Raw genomic sequence first — 23775 nt, forward strand, 5'->3', positions numbered from 1 at the left:
TTCCGCCAGCACGACGGCGTGGTGACGATCTTGATGTTCTACCGTCGCAGGGCTTCGCCTAAGCACCGCTACAATATTTATCGAGGAGTATGGTGGAAGGGGGCACCGCACACGGCTAAGAATATGATCACGTGGATCAACTTGTGTGTCTAGGGGTGCCCCCTGGCCCTGTATATAAAGGAGCAGGGGGAGGTGCGGCCGGCCAGGAGGAGGGCGCGCCAGGAGGAGTCCTACTCCCACCGGGAGTAGGATTCCCCCCCTTTCCTAGTTGGAATAGGATTCGGGAGGGGGAAAGAGGAGAGAGAGAAGGAAGGGGGGGCGCCGCCCCCCTCTCCTTGTCCTATTCGGACTAAGGGGGGAGGGGCGCGCGGCCCAGCCCTGGCCACCTCTCCTCTCTTCCACTAAAGCCCACTAAGGCCCATATACCTCCCGGGGGGTTCCGGTAACCTCCCGGTACTCCGGTAAAATCCCGATTTCACTCAGAACACTTCCGATATCCAAATATAGGCTTCCAATATATCAATCTTTATGTCTCGACCATTTCGAGACTCCTCGTCATGTCCGTGATCACATCCGGGACTCCGAACAAACTTCGGTACATCAAAATGCATAAACTCATAATATAACTGTCATCAAAACCTTAAGCGTGCGGACCCTACGGGTTCGAGAACAATGTAGACATGACCGAGACACGTCTCCGATCAATAACCAATAGCGGAACCTGGATGCTCATATTGGCTCCCACATATTCTACGAAGATCTTTATCGGTCAGACTGCATAACAACATACGTTGTTCCCTTTGTCATCGGTATGTTACTTGCCCGAGATTCGATCGTCGGTATCTCAATACCTAGTTCAATCTCGTTACCGGCAAGTATCTTTACTCATTTCGTAATACATCATCTCGCAACTAACTCATTAGTTGCAATGCTTGCAAGGCTTATGTGATGTGCATTACGGAGAGGGCCCACAGATACCTCTCCGACAATCGGAGTGACAAATCCTAATCTCGAAATACGCCAACCCAACATGTACCTTTGGAGACACCTGTAGAGCTCCTTTATAATCACCCAGTTACGTTGTGACATTTGGTAGCACACAAAGTGTTCCTCCGGCAAACGGGAGTTGCATAATCTCATAGTCATAGGAACATGTATAAGTCATGAAGAAAGCAATAGCAACATACTAAACGATCGGGTGCTAAGCTAATGGAATGGGTCATGTCAATCACATCATTCTCCTAATGATGTGATCCCGTTAATCAAATAACAACTCTTTTTGTTTATGGTTAGGAAACATAACCATCTTCGATTAACGAGCTAGTCAAGTAGAGGCATACTAGTGACACTCTGTTTGTCTATGTATTCACACATGTATTATGTTTCTGGTTAATACAATTCTAGCATGAATAATAAACATTTATCATGATATAAGGAAATAAATAATAACTTTATTATTGCCTCTAGGGCATATTTCCTTCATTCTCAACCCCGATGATGTAGTTCATGTGCAAGGCATAAAGGCAGACAAACGTAAAATCCAGCTTCTTCACGTGAAACATGTCGAATATGTAATCGAATCGGAGGAAGAACTTATCCGCGGGGAAGCTGTCGACGTACAACATTTGCCGCGGAACGTTAACCACGTAGAGTGGGTATCCTGGATCTTTCGAGCCGATGAGGCCTTTCTCTACCCGCAGCACATCATCATGAAGTCTCCTTAGATCGCCGAATCTGGCCCGTAGCGCTGTTGCAGGTAGGATTGGTTGACCAGGGATATGCCATTTATCCGCATCGGGGATATCTATACGGTCCTGAAGCCGAGGCCGCTGAGGCGGCTGGATAATAGAATCAGCCTTTTTGCCTTTCCTCGCTCTCTTCCTAGACTTCTTTACTACCGGAAGGTCGTCCATAATACGTTGAGACGGCAATTCAGGCACCGACTCATGACGCTCAAACCCTGAGGAGGCGCCAGTATAGACATACTGTTCAGCGCCATCATCGAACTCATCCTTATCCATGGCGACGTCATCAGCGACTAATGGAGCCTCCTCCTTACCCCATCCGCTATCACCCAACCCGACACCCGACGCTAATTGGGTAGGTGGGGTGTTGATTTTCATACCTTGCTGAGGCTGCGTGCTCGTGGGTGTGCTCCCGGCCGCCTCCAGATGAAGCAGACTCTTTGGCCACAGCAGGACCCACCCATTGCAACAATCACCAAGGCGCGGCGGTGTCTCGTCGTCATCCCCCACTAGTATTGGAGGAGGAAAATTCTCGTGGCCCGGTTTGACACTGGCCGCGGAAACCTTGAAGACGTTCGAGGGGATCGGCCGGCTATGGAACAATGGTTCCTTCGGCTCCATTATCGTCGCCTTCCCCACGTCCACCTTCTGGTCGCCGATGGTGTACAATATGGTGCACGGGGTTTCGTCGGCCTGCAAAGAAAAGTCTGCGACGTGAGACATCTGAAAGGCAACGAAAACAGGAGATTATACATTTATATTGAAGGGGGTCGGCGTGACAGATACCGTGAGGGCGTCGAGCTCAGCCAAAGACGAAGCACCACCGAGCACGTCCGGTGCTGAAGCAGGTGCGGGAGCCGGTGTGGGAGCAGGTGCTGGTGCAATGCTAGTCGAGCTGCTCCCCAAGAAGTCAGCAAGGGGAAAGTCCTCTGCATTTTTTCTGGATTTTGCCTTGTCCAAGTGATAACGCCCGTCGCCAAGGAAGTAGACAAATCTGCAACCACCTGTTTAGCGGCAGCTATCGCTGTTGCGACTGTCTGAGATGATTTCTTCTCAACCGCAATCTCAACCTTCTTGTCGATGTTTTCTTCAGTTAACCTCTGTCTTTCCTTTCTCTCCTCCGTGGTCTCACGGTAGTACTTCTTCCACGTGGCGCCGTCTCCGACACCATGCACGCGTCCATACGACAGTCGAGTATCCACCGGTTGTCGTTTCAATATGTTCAACGCCCGGTTGAATGGAGTGTCCCACTTGGGCCTCGCCAATGCCTCAGACGGCGAGTCGCTTTCGGCCGCAATCCGGTGCTGCTCTCTCTGCAAAAGGAACAAGGATCATTTACAAATATGACTAACATGTGCAGTCGAATTGATCAGAAACTAAAATTACCAGCAGTCTCATGAACTCCGGAATGACCGGTTTTGTCTCGTAAACCTTCTTCACTGGGTCCCAACGGTGCCGGGCCCTGATGACGTCACGCTCCTGCGGGACGGTGAAATCCGCCAAGGGGTCTGGGATGCCCAGACTCGCGGCTTCCGCGTCCTCCTTGGCCCATTTGGACCTCTTTCCGCCGTAACCACGGCTTCTGAGGTGGTGGCTCCCAATGTTCCTCTCTTGAAGCCCCTTCATGTACTTAGACTTTTTTTGGCAGCTTTGGCCTCACAAGCCTCCTTGAATATTTGAAATTGCTCTTCCCTGATTGTCGGATTATCCTTTACAATCTCGGAGTAGGGTTCCTTCTTGTCGATGATCTTTGCTTTCACTCGATTTTTCCAGGTGGCCAACGTGTTGCTAAACTTGGTCATGGCGTGTTTGTTTATCTTCTTCATTGCCGGGTCCTCATCTGGATCTTCGTAATCCTTCTCATTCCGGCCCGGGAACAAGAATATCTGGTGAAACTTCTTTAGGAGGGAGCTCGTCATATTTTCTATCTTCGGTAGTTTCTCATCGTTGATGGTGGCGGTTGTCCGTACGATGCAGCCTATTTGATTGCCATAGCATCGACGCGCTTCCTCGGGCGCCTTTGGCTCAAAATTGTCGCCGTCCACCTCCGTGACCACCAGTCTAGTAGTCTTGAGTTCGTTAGGAAGCCGTTGCCTCTTTGCTTTCGGTTCTACACCGGCTCCGCTCACCGAGGCAGTGCCGGTCTCGATGCCGGTCTGAGTCTCAGTGCTGGTCTCAGTCTCAGGACCGGTGTGCGTGTCGGTCTCAGTCCCCGATGCTACCGGTTGATCGTCGGTAAGGCTAAAAAAATCGTCTGCCGCCCGGTAGACGTCGTCGCAATCACCAGAACCCTATCCTTCATTGTTGCTAGTCATGTTTCCTACGATTAAATCTAGTAAATTAATTCTAGACCTAATAAAATGAATAATGACATACAAAAGGCCTATGTTTTGCAGGAACATTGACTCATTCCTGGTGCGGCAAATCTCGGGCACTCGATATGTCCTAGTTTGTAGCACAAGTCATGCCGAAATTCATGGAAAATTTTGGCATGACCTTTGCTAAAAAGTGGACAAATCGAGAACCTGGAATTTGTCAGAACGGAAATGAATCAACATTCCGGCAAAACATAGGCCACTCAGCTACATTCCCAGGAAACAATAAAAGGCCACTTGGGCACAATCGAAACATGGGCAAACACAATTGAGGAATTTGCATATATCTTGACCACTTCAAATTTGCATGTCCTAGCATTTGACACTTGAAGAAAATCTACACAAATCACATGCTCTCTCAAACTCAATTCAAAAACCAAATATAGATTATATTTAGTTAACTACTGAACTAAACTTTACTCTAAACTAAACCCTACTGCCCTAATTAACATCTAGTTAAACAAACTCAATTCAAAAACTAAACCCTACTGAACTAATTAACATCTACATTATCTACTACTTAACATCGTCTATTATTACCCTAACTAAAAACATCAATATTATCTACTACTTAACATTAACATCTATTAACAAAAAAGGATGGGTTGGGGGGCTTACAGAGAGGGGAGAGACGGTGGCGGGGAGGTGCTTGGCGATAGAGGTAGGGGCGGGGTGGGCGGGCTCAGGATCAGGACACGGCGGTCTTGGCGGGCTCGGGGGTGGTGAGGTCAAGGGCGGCGGCGGTGAGGTCGAGGGAGGCGACGGTGAAGTCGAGGGCGGCCCGAGAGGCGGCGGCAGTGAGGCTGGGCGGCCTCGGGCAGTGGCCGTGAGGATGAGCGCGGCGTCGACGCCGGCAGGAGACGGCGACGAAGTGGGGGAGGGCGGCGAAGTGGGGCGAGGGATCGATTTGGGGGAGAAGTGGTGGCCGGGGGGGAACTGTTTTTGGTTAAGTCAAAAGTAACGGTAGCGCGTTACAGAAAACGCGCTATAGCTAAGTTAGCTATAGCGCGTTTCAGAGAGCGCGCTACTGCTACGTCTTCATCATTTTTCCCTTTTCATTTATTTTTCTTTACATTTTATATTTTCCCTTTCTCCTTTTTCTATTTCTTTCATTTTCATTTACTTCTCTATTTGTTTTTCATTTCATTTTCTTTTCATTAGCAGTAGCGATTTACACATAAACGCGCAGCTATAAGTTTATTAGCGCTAGCACGGTTTTTGGAAGATCGCTACTACTATGTGTAGCCCATCGGCTAAGCGATTGGAATTTTAGTGGTAGCTAGTTTTCGGTGAGACGCGCTACTGATATATTTCCATCTGCAACGCACTTATTTTGCACGCGCTACTGCTATCTAGCAGTAGCGTGCTGTTTTAACAAGCGCTATTGCTAAAGTTCTGTGTATAACGTTTTCCCTAGTAGTGAGGGTTTCCCCTCTGGTCCATGGCTTCCATGGCGTGGGAGGGGCGAGAGCCCCTCCGAGATTGGATATGTCTCTCTGTCTCTCTCTGTTTCTGCGTTCCCAGGTTCTACCCTTTCATCGTTTCTTATATTCCCGGAGATCCATAATCCGATTGGGCTGAAATTTTAACACGATCTCTATCCGGATATTAGCTTTCTTGCGGCGAAAGAAGGGCATCAACCTCCTTACGGGGTAGCCACGAGGGTCAGGGGCGCGCCCCCCTACCTCGTGAGCCCCTCGAGCATCGTCTCGCGTGGATTTTTCTTCCCAAAAATCATATATATTCCAAAAAAATCTCCGTCAGTTTTTATTCCGTTTGGACTCCGTTTGATATGGATATTCTGCGAAACAAAAAACATGCAACAAACAGGAACTGGCACTGGGCACTGGATCAATATGTTAGTCCCAAAAATAGTATAAAAAGTTGCCAAAAGTATATGAAAGTTGTATAATATTGGCATGGAACAATCAAAAATTATAGATACGACGGAGACGTATCACAAAGCATGACAGGGAACAAAGACAACCCCAGGGGGTCCGAAGAGTTTTACCATTCGACACCAACAACCAACCAGACAAGGTCTGTCTCTTATCTCCGAGTGTTTTTCATTCTGACTTGAAGTTGCTTACTGAGTCGACTATCCTCTGGTCATCTCTTCTATTTTGCAGGTTTATACTGAGACGTACTCAATGCCGAACGGGGAGCAAGAGCAGCACCAGGATGGAGAGGAGAGCGGAGGCGAAATCATGGATTGGCAATCTGATGGAGGAGAAGAGGAGGAGGAAAGCGAGGATTCGAGCAGTGATGAAGAAGTCGAGTCACCGCCTCGCACCAAAAAGCGTTCCAAACATAAGCACGACCCAGTGCGTGTCCGTGGAGAGGTAGCTAGGTCGACCGGGCAGACTTCCAAGCGCACTTGGACCTCTTCCCCTATGCCGACTGAAAAGGCCTCAAAGTAGCGAAAAGTTGCAGAACCAAAGCCTCGGAAGACCCTGCCTAAGATCAAGATCGACGTCCCCGTCGCTTCTACGTAAGTGTCTTGTCTCCACTTTTCGATCGAGGATTTGTGTTGTCGACTCTCTTTCTCATTTGTCCGAGTGAATCTTGAAACTTGCAGAGCTGCTACTTCTGGGACTTCTGCTTACAGGGATGATTATGAGGACGTAGAAGACACGGTCACTTCTAACCCGGGTTTGACCTTTGCAAACTTGTCTTTGCTTTTTCAGCCATTTTGTTGACCGACTAAATTCTGACGACTAATTCTTTTTGCAGCTCCTCCCCATGTCATTGATCTTCCAGATGATGACGAGGACGTGCCGCTGAGGCCCAGGAGGAGTAAGAAGGCATCAACTAGAAAGACGTCCCAATCGGTGCCGGTGGCTAAGCCAGTGATTCAACAGCCTGAAGATGTGACTCGGGCTTCTGTTACTTTCGCTGTTCCAGTATCAAGTGAACACCCCACATCGTCGACTGCACCAGTGTTTGCTTCAACTATCCAGCCTCATGCCTCGGAACTTCGAGCTGCCGTGACTGAACCGCCAACCCCATTCTTCACTACTCATCACGTTCCAGAAGATCAGGTAGGCGCCGCCGCAGAAGCCATTCGCCAAGCTGGCATAATGATGGAGCGAGTGAAGGTGGTGCATGAAAACAGTCAGGCTGCTTATGACGCCAGTGCGGCCCTTCGAGCCAATGTCCAGGTAAGTTGGCTTCCGACTGAACTCTTATCTTGTTGCTTGTTCTGTTAGGATATGCTACCTGAAAACTTTTCTTTGCGCATCCTCCTGTTATTCTGCACTTCGCATCTGCACACCCACTGGGTGTTTGAATTTATGTCGAGTAACTTTCCCAGTTGAGTTGACTAGGTTGTGTCGGTTGTAGTTCTGGGTTAGTGGGGGCACGCATAGTGCACCCATTGGGTGTAGTCCCCGAGGCCATCGTCGAATGTGTGATTCGACGGAGGTCTTTATAAAAATGTCTTTATTGTTTCACTCTTCCACTCATTCCGGGCGGACCGTGTCGAGTGGAATCCGAACCAGTGGGGGCACGCTAAGTGCACCCACTGGGTGTAGTCCCCGAGACCGTAGTCGACTGCTAGCAGTCGGTTGGGGTTTGAGTATGTCTCTTTTTTTACTCAGTCTAGGCTAGCCATGTCGAGTGGAACCCGAACCAGTGGGGGCACGAGAAGTGCACCCGCTGGGTGTAGTCCCCGAGACTACTGTAGAATGTTTGATTCCGTGGTAGTCTTAGAATTCTATTCACTTGGAAGCGAATGATCTTTGATCTTGTCCATTGATGTATCTTTTGCCGACTGTAGAAATCCTGTGAGCTTATCTCCAAGTTCGCCGAATTCAAGGAAAAGCAGAGGCAACTCAACCTTGATTTGGAGCTGGCCAATCAAAACTTGAAAAAGGCTCAAGACGAAGTAGCTGGTACGGAAGGTAATGACCCGTCGACTGTTTATCTTGACCATCCCTCAAGTTATCTCTTCGTTCCTCTCCTTGACCCGAATGCACATTCTTCAGAGAAAATGAAGCAAGCCTTGTCACAAAAGGATCTTGACCTTGCAGCTGCGTAGAAGGAGGCTAAGGAGAAGACCGCACTTGCTGACAAGAAGCTGGCTTCAGTCGGAGCACTGGAGGAAGACAACGACAAACTAAAGGCATCCCTCACTAAGGACAACAAAGAAGCGACTCGTCTGAAGAAGGACAAAGTTGCTTTGAACGAGAAGATCGAAGGCATTTCTCGTAAGAGAAATGACCTGGAGGCTTATCTGTGGGCACTCGCCAAAAAGTTGTTCCTTATGCTCGAAGGTATTTTCCTTTGCTCGACTGTTTAGCTGTTGTCGATTCATCAAGCATTCATCGACTCATTATTTCTTTGTGTTTGTAGAATTCTGCCAAAACTTTGAAGAAGGGACTGGGCGGGTCGACACAGGTCTGGACCCCGTCCTTTCTCCCGTCGGTGATGATGCTGCTATGAACGTGCTCCGACTGGAATCCCATGTTGCCAGTGTTATGAGCTATCTTGCTCGCCTGAAGGTCATGGTGTCACGCATCAATTCAGCACTCTGGCCAAGGGCGACGCTTCAAAATGACCTCGAGCCCCTGATGACTCGACTCAATGAGGTCCCTGGTCGAGTGCAAGAATGGAAGAAGTCTTCTGCCCGATGCGGTGCTGACGTGGCTCTGTCACTGGTTCGTGTCCACTGCAAGGAAGCTCGAGAGGAAAAGCTGGCAGTGATCAAGGTTGCCAATACCAAAAGGCATGACTTCCGATCCTTCATGGAATCCTTCATTGCTGCTGCCACTTGGATTGCTGACGGAATTGATCTGGACGAGTTTGTTGAGCCTGCAAGTCCTCCTCCTGCAGAATGAACAAACTTTGTGCCTCGCCTTAAATTTACCTCGGAATGCCGAGTGATTTTGTAACCGTTAAACTCCTTCGGGCCTGATGCCTGAGTACTTTAATCCGTGTTCTGGAACCTTGGGATTTTATCTGAACTTTGGTTGCTTTTGAATCTTTTGACTCTTTGCATAGAACTTGTTTCTTGCAGTTTGAGCTGCTATGCGGTTCAGTCGAGTGAATCATGGGCAGATCGTGGTCGATCTGCACCCCGCCACCCTTACGGATAAGGATGGAACGGACGTTGTCTTTGTGTCGAAGCTCCGAGGACAGACCGTGGTCGACCTGCACCTCTCCGCCCTTACGGGTAAGGATGGAGAGGATGTTGTATTTGTGTCGAAACTCCAAGGACAGATCATGGTCGACCTGCACCACGCCGCCCTTATGTGTAAGGATGGAGCGGACATTGTATTTGTGTCGAAGCTCCAAGGACAGATCGTGGTCGACTTGCACCTCGCCGCCCTTACGGGTAGGATGGAGCGAGTCTTAAAACTTAGGCGAGTATTGGACTGCAGCTAAGCCCCCGAGTGGGAGGGTTGCTCACCACTCGGTAGGATATTTCAAACTTAGGCGAGTACTAGACTGCAGCTAAGCCTCCGAGTGGGAGGGTTGCTCCCCACTCGGTAGGATTTTTTAAACTTAGGCGAGTACTGGACTGCAGCTAAGCCCCCGAGTGGGAGGGTTGCTCTCCACTCGGTAGGATTTCTTAAACTTAGGTGAGTACTGGACTGCAGCTAAGCCCCCGAGTGGGAGGGTTGCTCTCCACTCGGTAGGATTTCTTAAACTTAGGCGAGTACTGGACTGCAGCTAAGCCCTTGAGTGGGAGACTTGCTCACCACTCGGGAGGATTTTTTTAAAACTTAGGCGAGACGGATTCGCAGCTAAGCCTCCGAGTGAGAGACTTGCTCATCACTCGGTAGGATTTGATTTTTTGAAACTTAGGCGAAGCAGATTCGCTGCTAAGACACCCACTGGGGAATTTAGAACACTTAAAAAGGAACAACAATCATCTGTGAAACTGTGTCTTTGATAATCAAACTAGAATGTATTTCTTATTACATCACGACAATCCGAATGCTTAAGTATAAAAGGGACGGAGCAGCTCCGCATTCCAAGCGCGTGGCTCGTCTTTATTGTGCTCCACATTGTAGAGGTGATAAGCCCCGTTGTGAAGTACTTTGGTGATGATGAAGGGGCCTTCCCAAGCAGGAGCGAGCTTGTGTGGTTTCTGTTGATCCAGTCGAAGAACCAGGTCTCCCTCTTGAAATGCTCGACCTCTCACATTTCTAGCGTGGAATCGACGCAGGTCTTGCTGATAGATGGTCAACTGGATCAGCGTCATCTCTCTTTATTCTTCTAGAAGGTTGACAGCATCCTGACGGGCTTGTTCTGCTTCGGCTTCTGAGAAGAGAAGCACAGCTTCAACCCCATAGACTAAGAAGAATGGAGTTTGGCCAGTCGACCGATTAGGAGTTGTCCTCAATCCCCAAAGTACTGATGGAAGTTCATCGACCCAGGCACCCGCTGCATGCTTGAGGTCATGCATCAATTGGGGTTTCAGTCCTTTGAGAATCAACCCGTTTGCTCTTTCAGCTTGCCCATTCGACTGGGGATGGGCGACTGAAGCATAGTCGACCCGAGTGCCTTGGGAAGCGCAAAAGGCTCTGAACTCGTCAGAATCGAAGTTCAACCCATTATCTGTGATGATGCTGTGCAGGACACCATATCTGAATGTCAACTCTCCGATGAAGCTGGCAGCAGTACTTGCTTCGAGGTTTTTGATAGGCTTGGCTTCAATCCATTTGGTGAACTTATCGACTGCTACGAGTATGTGGGTGAAGCCACTTCTGCCAGTCCTCAGAGTTCCAACCATATCTAATCCCCAAATAGCAAAGGGCCAGATGAGTGGAATGGTCTTCAGGGCTGATGCAGGCTTGTGAGACATGTTGGAGTAGAACTGACAACCTTCACATCTGTCGACTATGTCTTTTGCCATTTCATTTGCTCATGGCCAATAAAATCCCGCTCGGTATGCTTTGGCCACAATGGTCCGAGAGGATGCGTGGTGACCACAGGGCCCCGAGTGGATGTCGTTGAGGATGACTCGACCTTCTTCTGGTGTTATGCACTTCTGAGCAACTCCGGTAACACTTTCTCTGTAAAGCTGTCCACCCACTACTGTGAAAGCTTTAGATCGACGAACAATCTGACGGGCCTCTTCTTCATCCTCTGGAAGCTCTTTCCCGAGAATATACGCGATGTACGGCACTGTCCAATCGGGTATGACGACCAAAACTTCCATGACCAAGTCGACCACGGCTGGGACTTCAACTTCAGTCGGATCAGTAGGACTCTTAGGTTGTGGGGGCTCCTCCGTGAAGGGATCCTCTTGGACGGACGGCGGGTGAAGATGCTCCAAGAACACATTATTGGGAATGGGCTCACACTTGGAGCCTTTCTTTGCCAAATCATCAGCTGCTTGATTTTTCAGTCAGGGTATATGATGGAGTTCTAACCCCTCAAACTTCTTCTCTAACTTTCTCACTGCATTACAATAACCAGTCATAGTCGGGCTTCTGACATCCCACTCCTTCATTACTTGATTAACCACCAAATCTGAGTCGCCATAGACCATTAGGCGACGGACGCCGAGTGAAATGGCCATACGCAACCCGTACAGAAGTGCTTCATATTCAGCTTCGTTGTTGGAGTAATCAAAATGGATCTGAAGAACATAGCTGAGTATGTCTCCTCGAGGGGATACTAATACCACCCCAGCACCAGAACCGTTCAGCATCTTGGATCCATCGAAGAACATGGTCCATTGCTCCGAGTGAATCTGAGACGGTTGTTCCTGCTCGACCCACTCGGCGAGGAAATATGCTATTGCCTGGGACTTGATAGCTTTCTTTGCCTCAAACTTGATATCCAAGGGAAGGAGTTCAATCGCCCACTTTGCCACTCGACCAGTTGCATCTCTGTTGTTTAGAATTTCTGACAAAGGTGCGTCGCTGACGACTGTAACGGAGTGATCAGAGAAATAATGTGCAACTTTCTTTGTGGTCATGTAAATCCCATAGACAAGCTTCTAATAGTGAGGATATATTTGCTCGGATGGAGTCAAGACTTCAGAAATATAATACACTGGGTGCTGAACTTTATAAGTTTTTCCTTATTCTTCCCTCTCGACCGTAAGTACTGTACTGACAACTTGTCCAGTGGCTGCAATATAAAGCAGTAAAGGCTCTTTGCTGATTGGAGCAGCAAGCACCGGCTAGGTGGAAAGCAGGGTTTTGAGTTCTGCAAATGCCGCGTCAGCTTCAGGAGTCCACTCGAACTTATCAGATTTCTTCATCAGTCAGTAAAGAGGCAATGCCTTTTCACCGAGGCGAGAGATGAATCGACTCAAGGCGGCCAAACAACCGGTAAGCTTCTGGACGTCATGCACATGCACATGGTGTTTCATCCGGAGTATGGCTCCAACTTTCTCTAGGTTGGCATCGATCCCTCGTTCGGAAACGAGGAAACCGAGTAACTTTTCTCCTGGAACTCCGAATGTGCACTTCGACGGATTAAGCTTGATATCATACCTTCTGAGGTTGGCAAAGGTTTCAGCGAGGTCAGCCAGCAGGTTGGAACCTTTACGCGACTTGACCACAATGTCATCCATATATGCTTCCACATTCCGATTGATTTGAGTGAGTAGGCACTTCTGAATCATCCTCATAAATGTGGCACCAGCATTCGTGAGACCGATGGCATGGTGACATAACAAAAGCAACCGAATGAAGTGATGAAAGCTGTTTTTATCTCATCGGGTCCATACAATCGGATCTGATGATACCCGGGATAGGCGTCTAGAAAAGACAAACGCTCACACCCCGCAGTCGAGTCGATGATTTGGTCGATACGGGGGAGAGGAAAATGATCTTTCGGGCATGCCCGATTGATATGCTTCAAGTCAATGCACATACGAAGTGAATCATCCTTCTTGGGGACCATGACAACATTGGCGAGCCACTCGGAGTGGTAAATCTCTCGGATGAACTCAGCTGCTAGGAGCCGAGCCACTTCCTCGCCAATTGCTTTTCTCTTCTGTACGACAGACCGCCTAAGATGTTCCTTGACTGGCTTCACTTTCGGGTAGACCCGCAAACGAAGCTCAGCCAGTCCCCTGGGTACACCTGGCATGTCAGAAGGTTTCCATGCAAAGACGTCCCAGTTCTCATGGAAGAACTGGATGAGCGCTTCTTCCTATTTGCTGTCGAGTGATGTTGAGATATGAGTAGGGGCAGCATCAGGATCGGTAGGGTGAATATGAATCGGTTTTGTTTCTTCGGACGACTGAAATGCAGAATTTGTGGCAGGCTTCTTGGCTCGCAGCAAATCACTCGGATCTGCATTTTTCTGATATTCTTGCATTTCAACTGCTCCCATTTATGCATCGGCAATTTTAGAACCCTTCTGGAAGCATTCCTCTTCCTTCTGCCGATTGCCAGTGACCATGATCACTCCTCTGGGACCAGGCATTTTCAGCTTGAGATATACGTAACATGGTCGAGCCATAAAATGTGAGTATGCAGGCATCCCAGAATAGCATGATAAGCACTCTGGAAATCCACTACCTCAAATGTCAACTTTTCCTTACGGTAATTCTTTGAATCAACGAAAACCACGTCCAAGGTTATCTGGCCAAGTGATTCACCCTTCTTGCCAGGGATAACACCATGAAAGCTCATGTTGCTCTCACTAAGTTTGGACATCGGAATGCCCATCCCTTTCAAGGTTTCAGCATAAAGAATATCCAGACCACTACCACCATCCATCAACACTTTTGTCAATCAAGTACCTCCAACAACTGGGTTGACCACCAACGCTTGCGTCCCTGGAGTGGCTATGCGAGCAGGGTGGTCAGACTGGTCAAATGTGATAGCTGTTTGTGACCACTTTAGGTATGTTGTCATTGCCGGAGCGACCATATTCACTTCTCTGTTGATCACTTTCAGTCGACTTTTGCTCTCAGCGTCAGCAAAAATCATTAGGGTGGAATTGACATTGGGAAAACCATTATCTTCCTCTTTGTCTTCATCCTTGTCAAATTCTTTTTCCTTCTCATTAGGCTATTTCTCTCGAAATTGCTCGATCAGAACTCGACATTGTCGAGTGGTATTCTTAGGATAAATCAGAATGCCTTCTTCGTCTTTCTTAGTGTGAATGTGACATGGCAAATCCATCACATCGTTACCAGCTGCATCTTTTACTTTCTTAGGGGTCCAGGGCCCCCTAGATTTCCCTTTAAACTTTCCTTGAATCACTGCCGTAGTTTCACCAGGTCCTGCAGGTTCAGCTTTACGCTTTTGTTTCCGATTGGAATTGCCTCCACCAATGTCTTGACCGACTGGTTTGCTCTTCCCACTGTGGAGTCGATCCTCCTCTTCTCCCTTAGCATACCGAGTGACTATTTCCATCATCCGAGTCAGAGACATATCCCCTGTCCGACCGAATTTCAGGACCAGCTACCGATTTTTAACGCCTTCCTTGAAGGCGCAAACTGCTTGATGGTGGGATATATTTTCCACTGTGTGATGCAAAGTGGTCCATCTCTGAATGTAATCTCTCAGAGTCTCACTCGGTTTTTGCACGCAATCCTGCAATTCCGTTAACCCCGCTGGCCGCTTGCAAGTACCCTAAAAAGTTTTAACAAACACTCGGGCAAGTTCTTCCCAAATGAATATATACTGCCTGGAGCTAACTGAGTCAACCATGCTCTGGCTGAACCTTCTAACATCATAGGAAGATGCTTCATGGCCACTTCATCATTGCCACCACCAATCTGTACAGCCACTCGGTAATCTTCAAGCCAAGTGTTAGGCTTAGACTCACCAGTGAACTTGCTGACTCCAGTCGCCAACCTGAAGTTGGGAGGAATCACTGCGGCTCTGATGCCTCTGCTGAAACACTCTGGGCCTGAAACATGAACTCTGTTGTCAGTCGGGTGATCTATGTCAAGGCCCTCCCTGCGTGCTCTATTCCTGTCAACTAGACCTTGAACGAGAATAGATCTCGCATCAAAGCCTGGCTCTCTTGGGTCGGCTGGTATTCTTCTCTCACCACTGCGAGGGCGTCTGTCATCATATTGCCGAGGCACATATGATCCACTCCTCGAAGGAGGTGTGGGCACTCAACGACGGTCATCACGACCGAGTCGGTGATCATACTGCTCATGGTTTCTGTACTGATCCTGCCGGTATCCACGTCCCTCACACTGCAGGGGCGATCTTGGGCTGTGGGCCGACTGAACTGTATCTGCCATCACCGATCTGCTATGAATCCTATTCCGCGACTGAGACACTATTGTGTTTTGCTCTCCTGCTGCTCGGAGTAAGGCCCAGATCTGCATCAAACCTCTGCCAGCCTCCGACTGGGAAGGCTGGATTGACTCGGCTATACGGGCTGCAGCTGTGAGATTTTGAATCGGAGTGCGGTATACCTGAGGTTGAGGCGGAAAAAGCTATTGTCGACTGGACTCAGGGACCCATTGCCGTGCACGCTCATCGAGTGCATGTTGAAGGTTCTCCATTCGAGTGCGCTCAGCCAAGTTGGCCAGGCGCGCCTCCTCCAAGGCCGGGCCTCGGAGGTTTCCCCGACGATGGGCGTGTGAAGTACATCCATGTTGCAGCGGCAAAGCTCTTCCATCTCCTGCGAAGAAAGAGGCTCGGGGCAGTATTCCTCGTGAGCGCGTGACGGATCACTACCGTCGTCGCGGCGGAAGCCAGGAGGACTATGTGGTTCGTCGACCATCAAGACTTCAGCTCAGGATCGTTGCTGTCGCATTCGGATGCGGTCTCGACAGAGCCAGTCGACAGGTCGAACAGGCCGTAGAGAGTTTCGTCGGGCTCGATTGCCGCGACTTGTGGGGTGGCCGACTGGCAGGCCACCGCGTGTTTCACCCACCGCTGAAGCCACGACCGACCGGATCGCTTGCGCCGGCGAACAACGGGGAGTGAAGACACCACGGGAGCCGACCGATATTGAGCGCATGCGTGAAAGTGCGTCGCCCCGCGGACGGGGAGCGCCTCGATGTCAAGGGGAGCTTCCTGAAGCCAGGCGGAGTCGTCGGCAACGAAGACGAGTGCGCCGAGACGGATCACGCAGCCCTCAGCCAATCCACCGCCGGAAACCATGATGATGTGAATCGGAAAAATCGCAACTTCACCAAAAAGTCGGTAAGACACCTGCCCCACGGTGGGCGCCAACTGTCGTGGTTCTAAGACTGACAGTAGAATGGGGGTAGGTATGAGGAGGCAAGATCTCAGCTATGGTGAAGTTGTACACACAAGATTTACGAGTTCAGGCCCTTCACGGGGGAAGTAATAGCCCTACGTCTCGGTGCCCGGAGGTGGTCGACTGGATAATATGTGTGTGGTGTTACAGGGTGTGCGAACCCTTGTCCCTGAGGAGGGGGGTGGCTTATATAGAGTTCGCCAGACCCCTCCCACCCTCAGTTACAGAGGGTTTAAGGTACATAAAGATGGGGCGTTTCTGGTAATGCTAGTAATAAAGTGACATAAATGACCACTAAGTCTATAGAGTAAACGCCCGACCGTTGCTTTTCAGAGTGGCTTTCGATCTTCTGTCTGTCGAGTGATCATTGCCATGGTCGAGTGACATAGAGTCTTCCGAGTGGAACATTTCTGGTCGAGTGGATGATGGTATCCCTTGAATACTTCTGACTTTAGGGTGATGTCCTAGGGGAGGGTGTCTAGGTCAGGCCTATGACCTTACCCTAGGTATGTATTCATCAGGGGGCGCCTAGCACATAACAGACAATTGCCTAGCCGTGTGCGCCCCCCCCCCCACCGTTTACACCCTCGGTCATATCTTCGTAGTGCTTAGGCGAAGCCCTGCGAGGAGCACTTCACCATCACCGTCACTACGTCATCGTGCTGACAGAACTCATCTACTACCTCGACGTCTTGCTGGATCAAGAAGGCGAGGGACGTCACCGAGCTGAATGTGTGCAGAACTCGGAGGTGCTGTGCGTTATGTACTTGATCCGTCGGAGCTAGAAGAAGTTCGACTACATCAACCGCGTTGTTAAACGCTTCCGCTTACGGTCTACGAAGGTATGTAGACACACTCTCCCCCTCATTGCTATGCATCTCCATGGATAGATGATTGTGTGTGCGTAGAATTTTTTTATTTTCCATGCAACGTTTCTCAATAGATTCCCCCTCCGGCAGGGTGCCGGGACAAGGCTCCATATGAGACCGCTTTGGAACAGAGGCTTGCACCAGCGGTGTGAGAGTTCTAGGTTTCTTTGTGGGGGTTTCCCAATTTATAAGAAATTGCAGCATTGGTTTCACGACAATTAGAGTTATGTGGGACCCATGAGCCTCAGAGGACACTCCCTACCCCCAGGGCGCATGGGGTGAGCTTGTGACTCCCTTGTGGGTCTTCTAATCCTTCCTCGAAGCTTCGGGGTCTCTTATGTTCCAAAAAAATCACCATAAATTTTCGTGGCATTTGAACTTCGTTTTGTAAGATTTTCTGCAAAACAAGAAAATAGCCAAAAAAATAGGAACTGGCATTGGGCGCTAAGTTAATAGTTTAGTTCTGAAAAATCATGTAAAAGTGCACCAAAGAAATATAAAATTGTTTTAGACATGACGTGAATACTTCATAAATTATAGATACGTTGGAGACGTATCACTCCATTTGCACGTCATCGTCGGACTGTGGCTATGGCGGCCATGGCCTTCTTCTGCTCCGATGTCAGCCCGTCCCGGAGAGCTTTGGCTACGGAGGGATCCATGGCGGGGAGTGGTGCAGAGAGGGATGACTGTGGCTATGGCCGGGGAGCGGTTTATATAGCACCAGTGAGCAACAGAGAAACGAACGGGTGGCGCCGGAGGAGACGCCTCGGCAACCGCGTGCCATCAATGCGGGCGGATACGGATGGACGGGCGGCCGTCGTATCGTTTCATCACGGGGAAGTCGCCTGCACCAGGAAGCGGCGCGGGCGACACTCTCTCGGCCGGCGTGCCGCTTCAATGCCGGTGCTAGTGAGTGGTCGCGTCCGCTCTGGCCGGGCATGAATGCGGGCACTGACACTCTAGTGCGGCACTGACCGAAAACACGCGGGAGGGGGGAGAGGTTTTTGGTGGGTCAGGGTGGTCAGAAGCGGGCTTGAGATCAGTCTGGACTCCCGCAATACTCCACCACTCTTGTCTCTGGTTTGCAGGATAAATTATGTCCGGGCCGATCCGCAGACCGATATAGGACCGTGTTGGATGGCTTGTGCGGTCCAGACGGTGCTATTCAGACGGTTGCGAGAGGTTTGCGGGTCGGTGTTGGAGATGCCCTACATCCTCCATGTTAACTTTTTTATGAAGATTCTTAATGAGAACAGCTTCATTGTGCATTACACACCTATCCCAAGCAATAAGTGCAGAGCCTTTGTTGTGTTGTCCAAATTTTCTGCAGAGGAAATGTGTAAGGTATCTAGTATCTAGTGGCTTTTCAACCATCAAACAGAATGAACGGCCAATTTGAGCAAGGGCCACTAATTGATTGACGTAGCTGGAAATATGGATGCCCCAAACCACATGCCAAGCCATCCACGAATGTGACTAAAACTTGAAATGATGCGTGTGCTAACTGGTGGTGCACGAAAAGGAGATTGATTGAGACAATATTCCCCTGATAGAAAAGGACATTAATGCTTAGTATCATCGTAAAATCCAAGTCCAGCGAATTTTGGGAACCAGGGTACATACGTCTGATCCCCTTGTTAATTTAGCAAAAAATCACTAGTATAAGTTGTAAAAAAAAAGTGAAACCTGTCTATAGAAAGGGGAAAGAACCCACCTTTGCAAATTATACGATTAAAAAATGTGACCATTTTTTAGCTACGTAAAATCCACAAAATTAGTAATTGTACATATTGTACAATACAAAAGCTATATATCGTATTGCAAAACTAAGAAATACATCTTATGACTTTCAATAACTTGTAAATGATCCTTTCTTACACCAAATTTGCATGAATATGTTTCTACCTATTCTCCGCAAATCTTTTCAAACTCAAAAGTAGTTTTGCCAAATTCTGAAGATAAATTAATATAAACTGAGATTCAATTAATTTTCCCTTAATTATACATGATTTTTGTTTCGTTTCTTGTTTACACCTTTGATGACAGTGACAATTTTTCTGTTCTCATTTTCCATTGAAAAGCAACGTCGAAACCTCTTTGCCTCTACATTCTCAGAAGCACACATTCATTAGTTTCACTAAAATAAAAATAGATGCAAGACATCGAAGCCAAGCATCTACCAATAAGCATAGTACATGACGTGTACACCATTGGCAGAATAGCATAAAAATGAGACAAGAAAAAGACTACGACTGTGTCGTTATTCTTCAGCGGCAAAGCCTTTAAGAAGAAGGTGCGCCATCGTGCAGACGTCGTCGTCGGGTCCAACCTTGAAAGGCAGAACAAGAATCTTCATCCTAGATGTCAGATCCAGCCAATAACGATTAGAGCTTCAGCAAAAGAACAACACCTTGAACAATAGACGACACAAGTAGTGTCGCTGCCGGGTCCAACGGACATTCCTGAATTTACCATATTTCAAATGTTCTTCGTGGCAACTTAAGTGACACTTTTTTAATCTAAAAGTTCCTAACAGTAGAGAGTATATTTGTACTGAAAATAGATGTATGTTTATTTCGTATGAATGCGATTTTAATCAGGCAAATCAATACGTGGTTCTCTCTCCGTTCCAAATTACTTTTAAACTAAAATCACGATGAGTAATTTGAAACGGAGGGAGTAGTACTTACAAAATAGGAAGATATTCCCCTTCATTGACGCAACGAAACATCAGTCATTCTCATTAACTGGCACGCACAACGGCTGCTCAATCAATTGCTTCATGGCCATATAACTTTTCGAAACGTTGCACCTTTTAGCCTTCATTCCTATTCCATTTTCTTTTCTCCTTTATGGATCGATGTTTTTGTTCCAGAAGCTTTATCAACCTGCCTGTAATACATGACTCGTTTTGTTGTGCGTGTACACACACTATTGCATTTCTAGAAACATCGATTACAATGCAGATATATACATGCATACATTTACACAACCAGACACACTCACACATCCGATTGGAATTGCGGAGCTTTAAGATTGATGAAGTCACCGCCAACGTCAGGCGAAAACGTCATCTCCCACTTAAAGAACAATCCGCATTAATGAGGCAACAAAGCGTCAAACTTAAGGTTTGATAGTGGTGGACCGAGGGTACCACCACCCTCCTAACCATCTAACTACTGGGTGGTTTACATGCTTTTCGATAACTTTTAACTATTTAACAACATATTTTGAATTATCTAATAGTTGTAACCATGACATTTTCAATTAGTTAGCTATCTTTAATGCACATTGCACAAGAATTTTGTTGTTATACAAAAGAAATTGGAGTGTCACTTGGAAATCCGTTGCTTTCCAAAACCCTAGATTATACGTGCAGTGCCAATCCAAGTTTTTCATGCAAAAAAAACTGTAAAATGGAGGAGCAGGTATTGATGGTGTGAGTTGCAACGTGATCGAGTTTCGAACGCAATCATCTGACTCAACCCGTTTGAGATGAAACCCCTTTCAACCCGAAGTGGATGAACGTATCTAAATGTTAAGTGAAACACTCCTATCAGCACCGTTGCTTCTTCGTCTTTAGTCCCGCGGTATAGACATCCGAGTGAAATCCCTCGTCCCATGTAACCTTTTGCATTTTTTTTGCAGCCAAATCCCACTAGTTCCTCTCGTTGTTTTCTATCCCCAAACTAATTCTCAACCACGTTCATCTCTCTCTCTCTCTCTCTCTCTCCCCCTCTCTCTCCCTCCCTCTCTCTCCCTCCCTCTCTCTCTCTCTCTCTCTCACCTACGCAGTCCACCTATGTCGCCCATGTTCCCTCCAGCAGTGCCGCTCGGATCTATTACGCCGCATCATGTGGTTGCAATCCACATCACCATCAAACTCTCCATCCATTACTCCGCCTAGATTTGATCCCCTCCACCGCAGTACTCCTCCTCATTGCATCTCCGACACCAACGACTGTGCCTCCCTGACATTCTCCAGTGCTCCACCTCCAACATGGCATACTACCTTCACCAGTGTTACCGCAACGTCGTCGCCGATGTAGGCAGTGGTTGTGCACTTCACTAGCATGTGGTAGCCTGGTAGGCACCCTAACCATCGGGAAGGCACAAGAGAAATAAATAGCTAAGTGAGATGCCGGGCTAGTAGAATTGGGTTTACAGTTATGAATTCCAATTCTTGAATTATAGATACAATTCATGGTAGGCTAAAAAGGTTTTAGAGTTTGATTTCGTTGTAGTTTGTTAAGACTTTGTTCTCTCGCAAAAGGGGTGCTACATATATTATAGTAATTCTATCGTGCAATGCACTATATATCAGAAAAGATAATATTAACATTACACGTCAATACCCCTAAAAACATTACACGTTAATACAGAAAAATTGATTTCACGGTGATATTAGGTAGAATATACTCTAATTAACATGTTACATTGAAAAGGATATTAATTGTATTGCACGTTAATATCAGGAAAGAGGAAAGATACCGATTGCACGTTGATATTAGGTAATATATAATTACGTGGTTAGCATCGAAGTTTATATTAGGATGGTATTAACAACACACTAAACATGTTTAGCCCTAAAACACCGGAGCAACATAGATAATTGATACGTTCAAACGGGTGAGATTCGTTGCATCTCCGTAACTCGCTCTTTTTATATTGTTTTTCTAAAGGAGGATTACCTCCGGCCTCTGTATCTGAAAGATGCATGCGGCCGTATTATTAAAAAGAGCAAACAAGTAACAAGGTCCGCAATCCAAGTACAACTCGCAAATGGAGCAAAGAGAAAAAAAATAAAACACAGTAAACTCATAGCCACAACCGGCTAGAAAATAGGACAAAATGACTAAACACCTATCCATATAGGGGTAATCTATATCAATTTTTGTCTACCAGGTGTAATGTTTTAATGACTAAACAAGGTTTGCAATGCACTATACTCAAGGCTTAATCTATATCGATACTCTATATATATGTAAATCTTGAGTGGTCTTAGAATATATATTTTTGACGGGCGAGTGGTCTTAGATTAGTTGGCAGTTCTAAGACCACTCAAGGCTTAGGCAGTTTTTCTCAAAAATAAAGGCTTAGGCAGTTACCCGCAAAAAAAAAAGATTAGTTGGCAGTTTGTTTATTTAATTTTTTTATGGGTAGTTGGCAGTTTATTTTGTTTGATGTGTTTGCGTTTCCTTTCATTACATCGTAAGAAAAAAAAACTTCTACATACGGCTTTTCCACGCATATATATTGTTCTAGTACGTGGGATGGTGTTGCCATCTTGCCAAACCCACCTCATTCCCCAGCGAAAACTTCCAAGCCGCCAGTAGCGATGGCTGCGTCCGCCCCTCTCGCCAGGGTCGCGCTCCTCCTGCTCCTCCTCCATGCCGCCCACCATGCTGCCCATGGAGGAGCCGTGGCCAGGCTTGCTGGCACGGGCGGAGCGAGGATGGCATCACCGGAGGGGTATGCGCCGGTGCAGACCGCGGTGTACCGGCCGGCGGCATCGGAGGCGTTCGAGCCGTTCCAGCTGTGCATGGGGTGCCGGTGCTGCCCGGCGGGGAACAACGGCTCGTCATGCGTGGACACCCAGTGCTGCTACGGCATCAACTGCAACCTCCCCGGCAAGCCGTTCGGGACCTGCGCCTTCACCCCACGCACCTGCGGCTGCGGCGCCAACAACTGCACGGCTGCACCCGCCCCGCCTGCGAGCTAGAGTAGATTACAGCAGGATCCGATTGATCTTGATCAATCCGTCCGATCCACTTACGAGTTTGCATCGCCGGATCGATGCATAATTACGGCAGATTAGCTGATTATTATTTGATTAATAATCAAAATCCCTCGTTCTCATTTGTAAATGTTTCAAAGTTGTTTCGGTTGATCATCGCTGTTGACATGTGATTGAAAGTAGTGATGGTAACATCGATCAACTGTTACGCTTTTCTCTGTCAAATCGGCCGATCGATCGGTTCCTGGAACAATTAATCAGTACTGGGTACGTGCGTTTAATATAATCCCGTGCTCTGAAGAAACTGCTGAATTAAAGCTGGGCGCTGACGTTTTGTGTTCCGGAGAAATGAACGCCGGTCTCACTGATTCTCCCGGCTTACTGATTAAGGTCATTATGGGTGTGCATTTTTTTTACTTAACGTTAAAAACACTCTTATATTATGGGTCAGAGGGAGTAGTATATATGAACACGCATGAGAGAGATTTCCCAAGAGTTAAGAGAGTATATCTTACAGAAAATATACAGGGTGCTCCACGCCCCTATACGAATACGGCACAACATCGGTCATCGGCGGCTGTTGTGTTGGCTCTTAGTCTTGGAAGACAATGAGCACTACCACCTAACCTTGTGAAAGCTACGTTGGTTTTGAGGTCCTAGATCGTGCTCGTTTTGCTAATTGAGATTTTGGCTGATTTAGCAAGTTTTATTCGTTGAACAAGGCTGATTTAGCAAGTTAACTGATCGCCCGTCGACCAAACGCATGTGAGTGCACTCGATAGATCAGCACACAGAAATCGATGTTACCTGCCCTGCCGGCCCGCAAAGGATAGATATATACTCTTGTCTGTCAGCTGCTTGCTCACCCTAGAAAAAATTAGTTACAGCACTGAAAC

The 23775-nt window shown here is 47.8% G+C and overlaps 1 protein-coding gene across 1 annotated transcript; it reads left to right on the plus strand.

Moving 5' to 3' along the window:
• Positions 1-22429: 22429 nt before the first annotated feature.
• On the plus strand, positions 22430-23052 carry LOC125555927. The gene has a single exon (XM_048718733.1). The coding sequence runs from the start codon at positions 22481-22483 to the stop codon at positions 22862-22864; it is 384 nt and encodes a 127-aa protein (XP_048574690.1). The 5' UTR covers positions 22430-22480; the 3' UTR covers positions 22865-23052.
• Positions 23053-23775: the final 723 nt, after the last annotated feature.

This window comes from Triticum urartu, chromosome 5 (genome assembly GCF_003073215.2).
Source record: "Triticum urartu cultivar G1812 chromosome 5, Tu2.1, whole genome shotgun sequence".
Classification (NCBI taxonomy): Eukaryota; Viridiplantae; Streptophyta; class Magnoliopsida; order Poales; family Poaceae; genus Triticum; species Triticum urartu.

Excerpts from the sequence above, each read along its gene's own strand:
- LOC125555927 (XM_048718733.1), top strand. The coding sequence starts at position 22,481 with ATGGCTGCGTCCGCCCCTCTCGCCAGGGTCGCGCTCCTCCTGCTCCTC.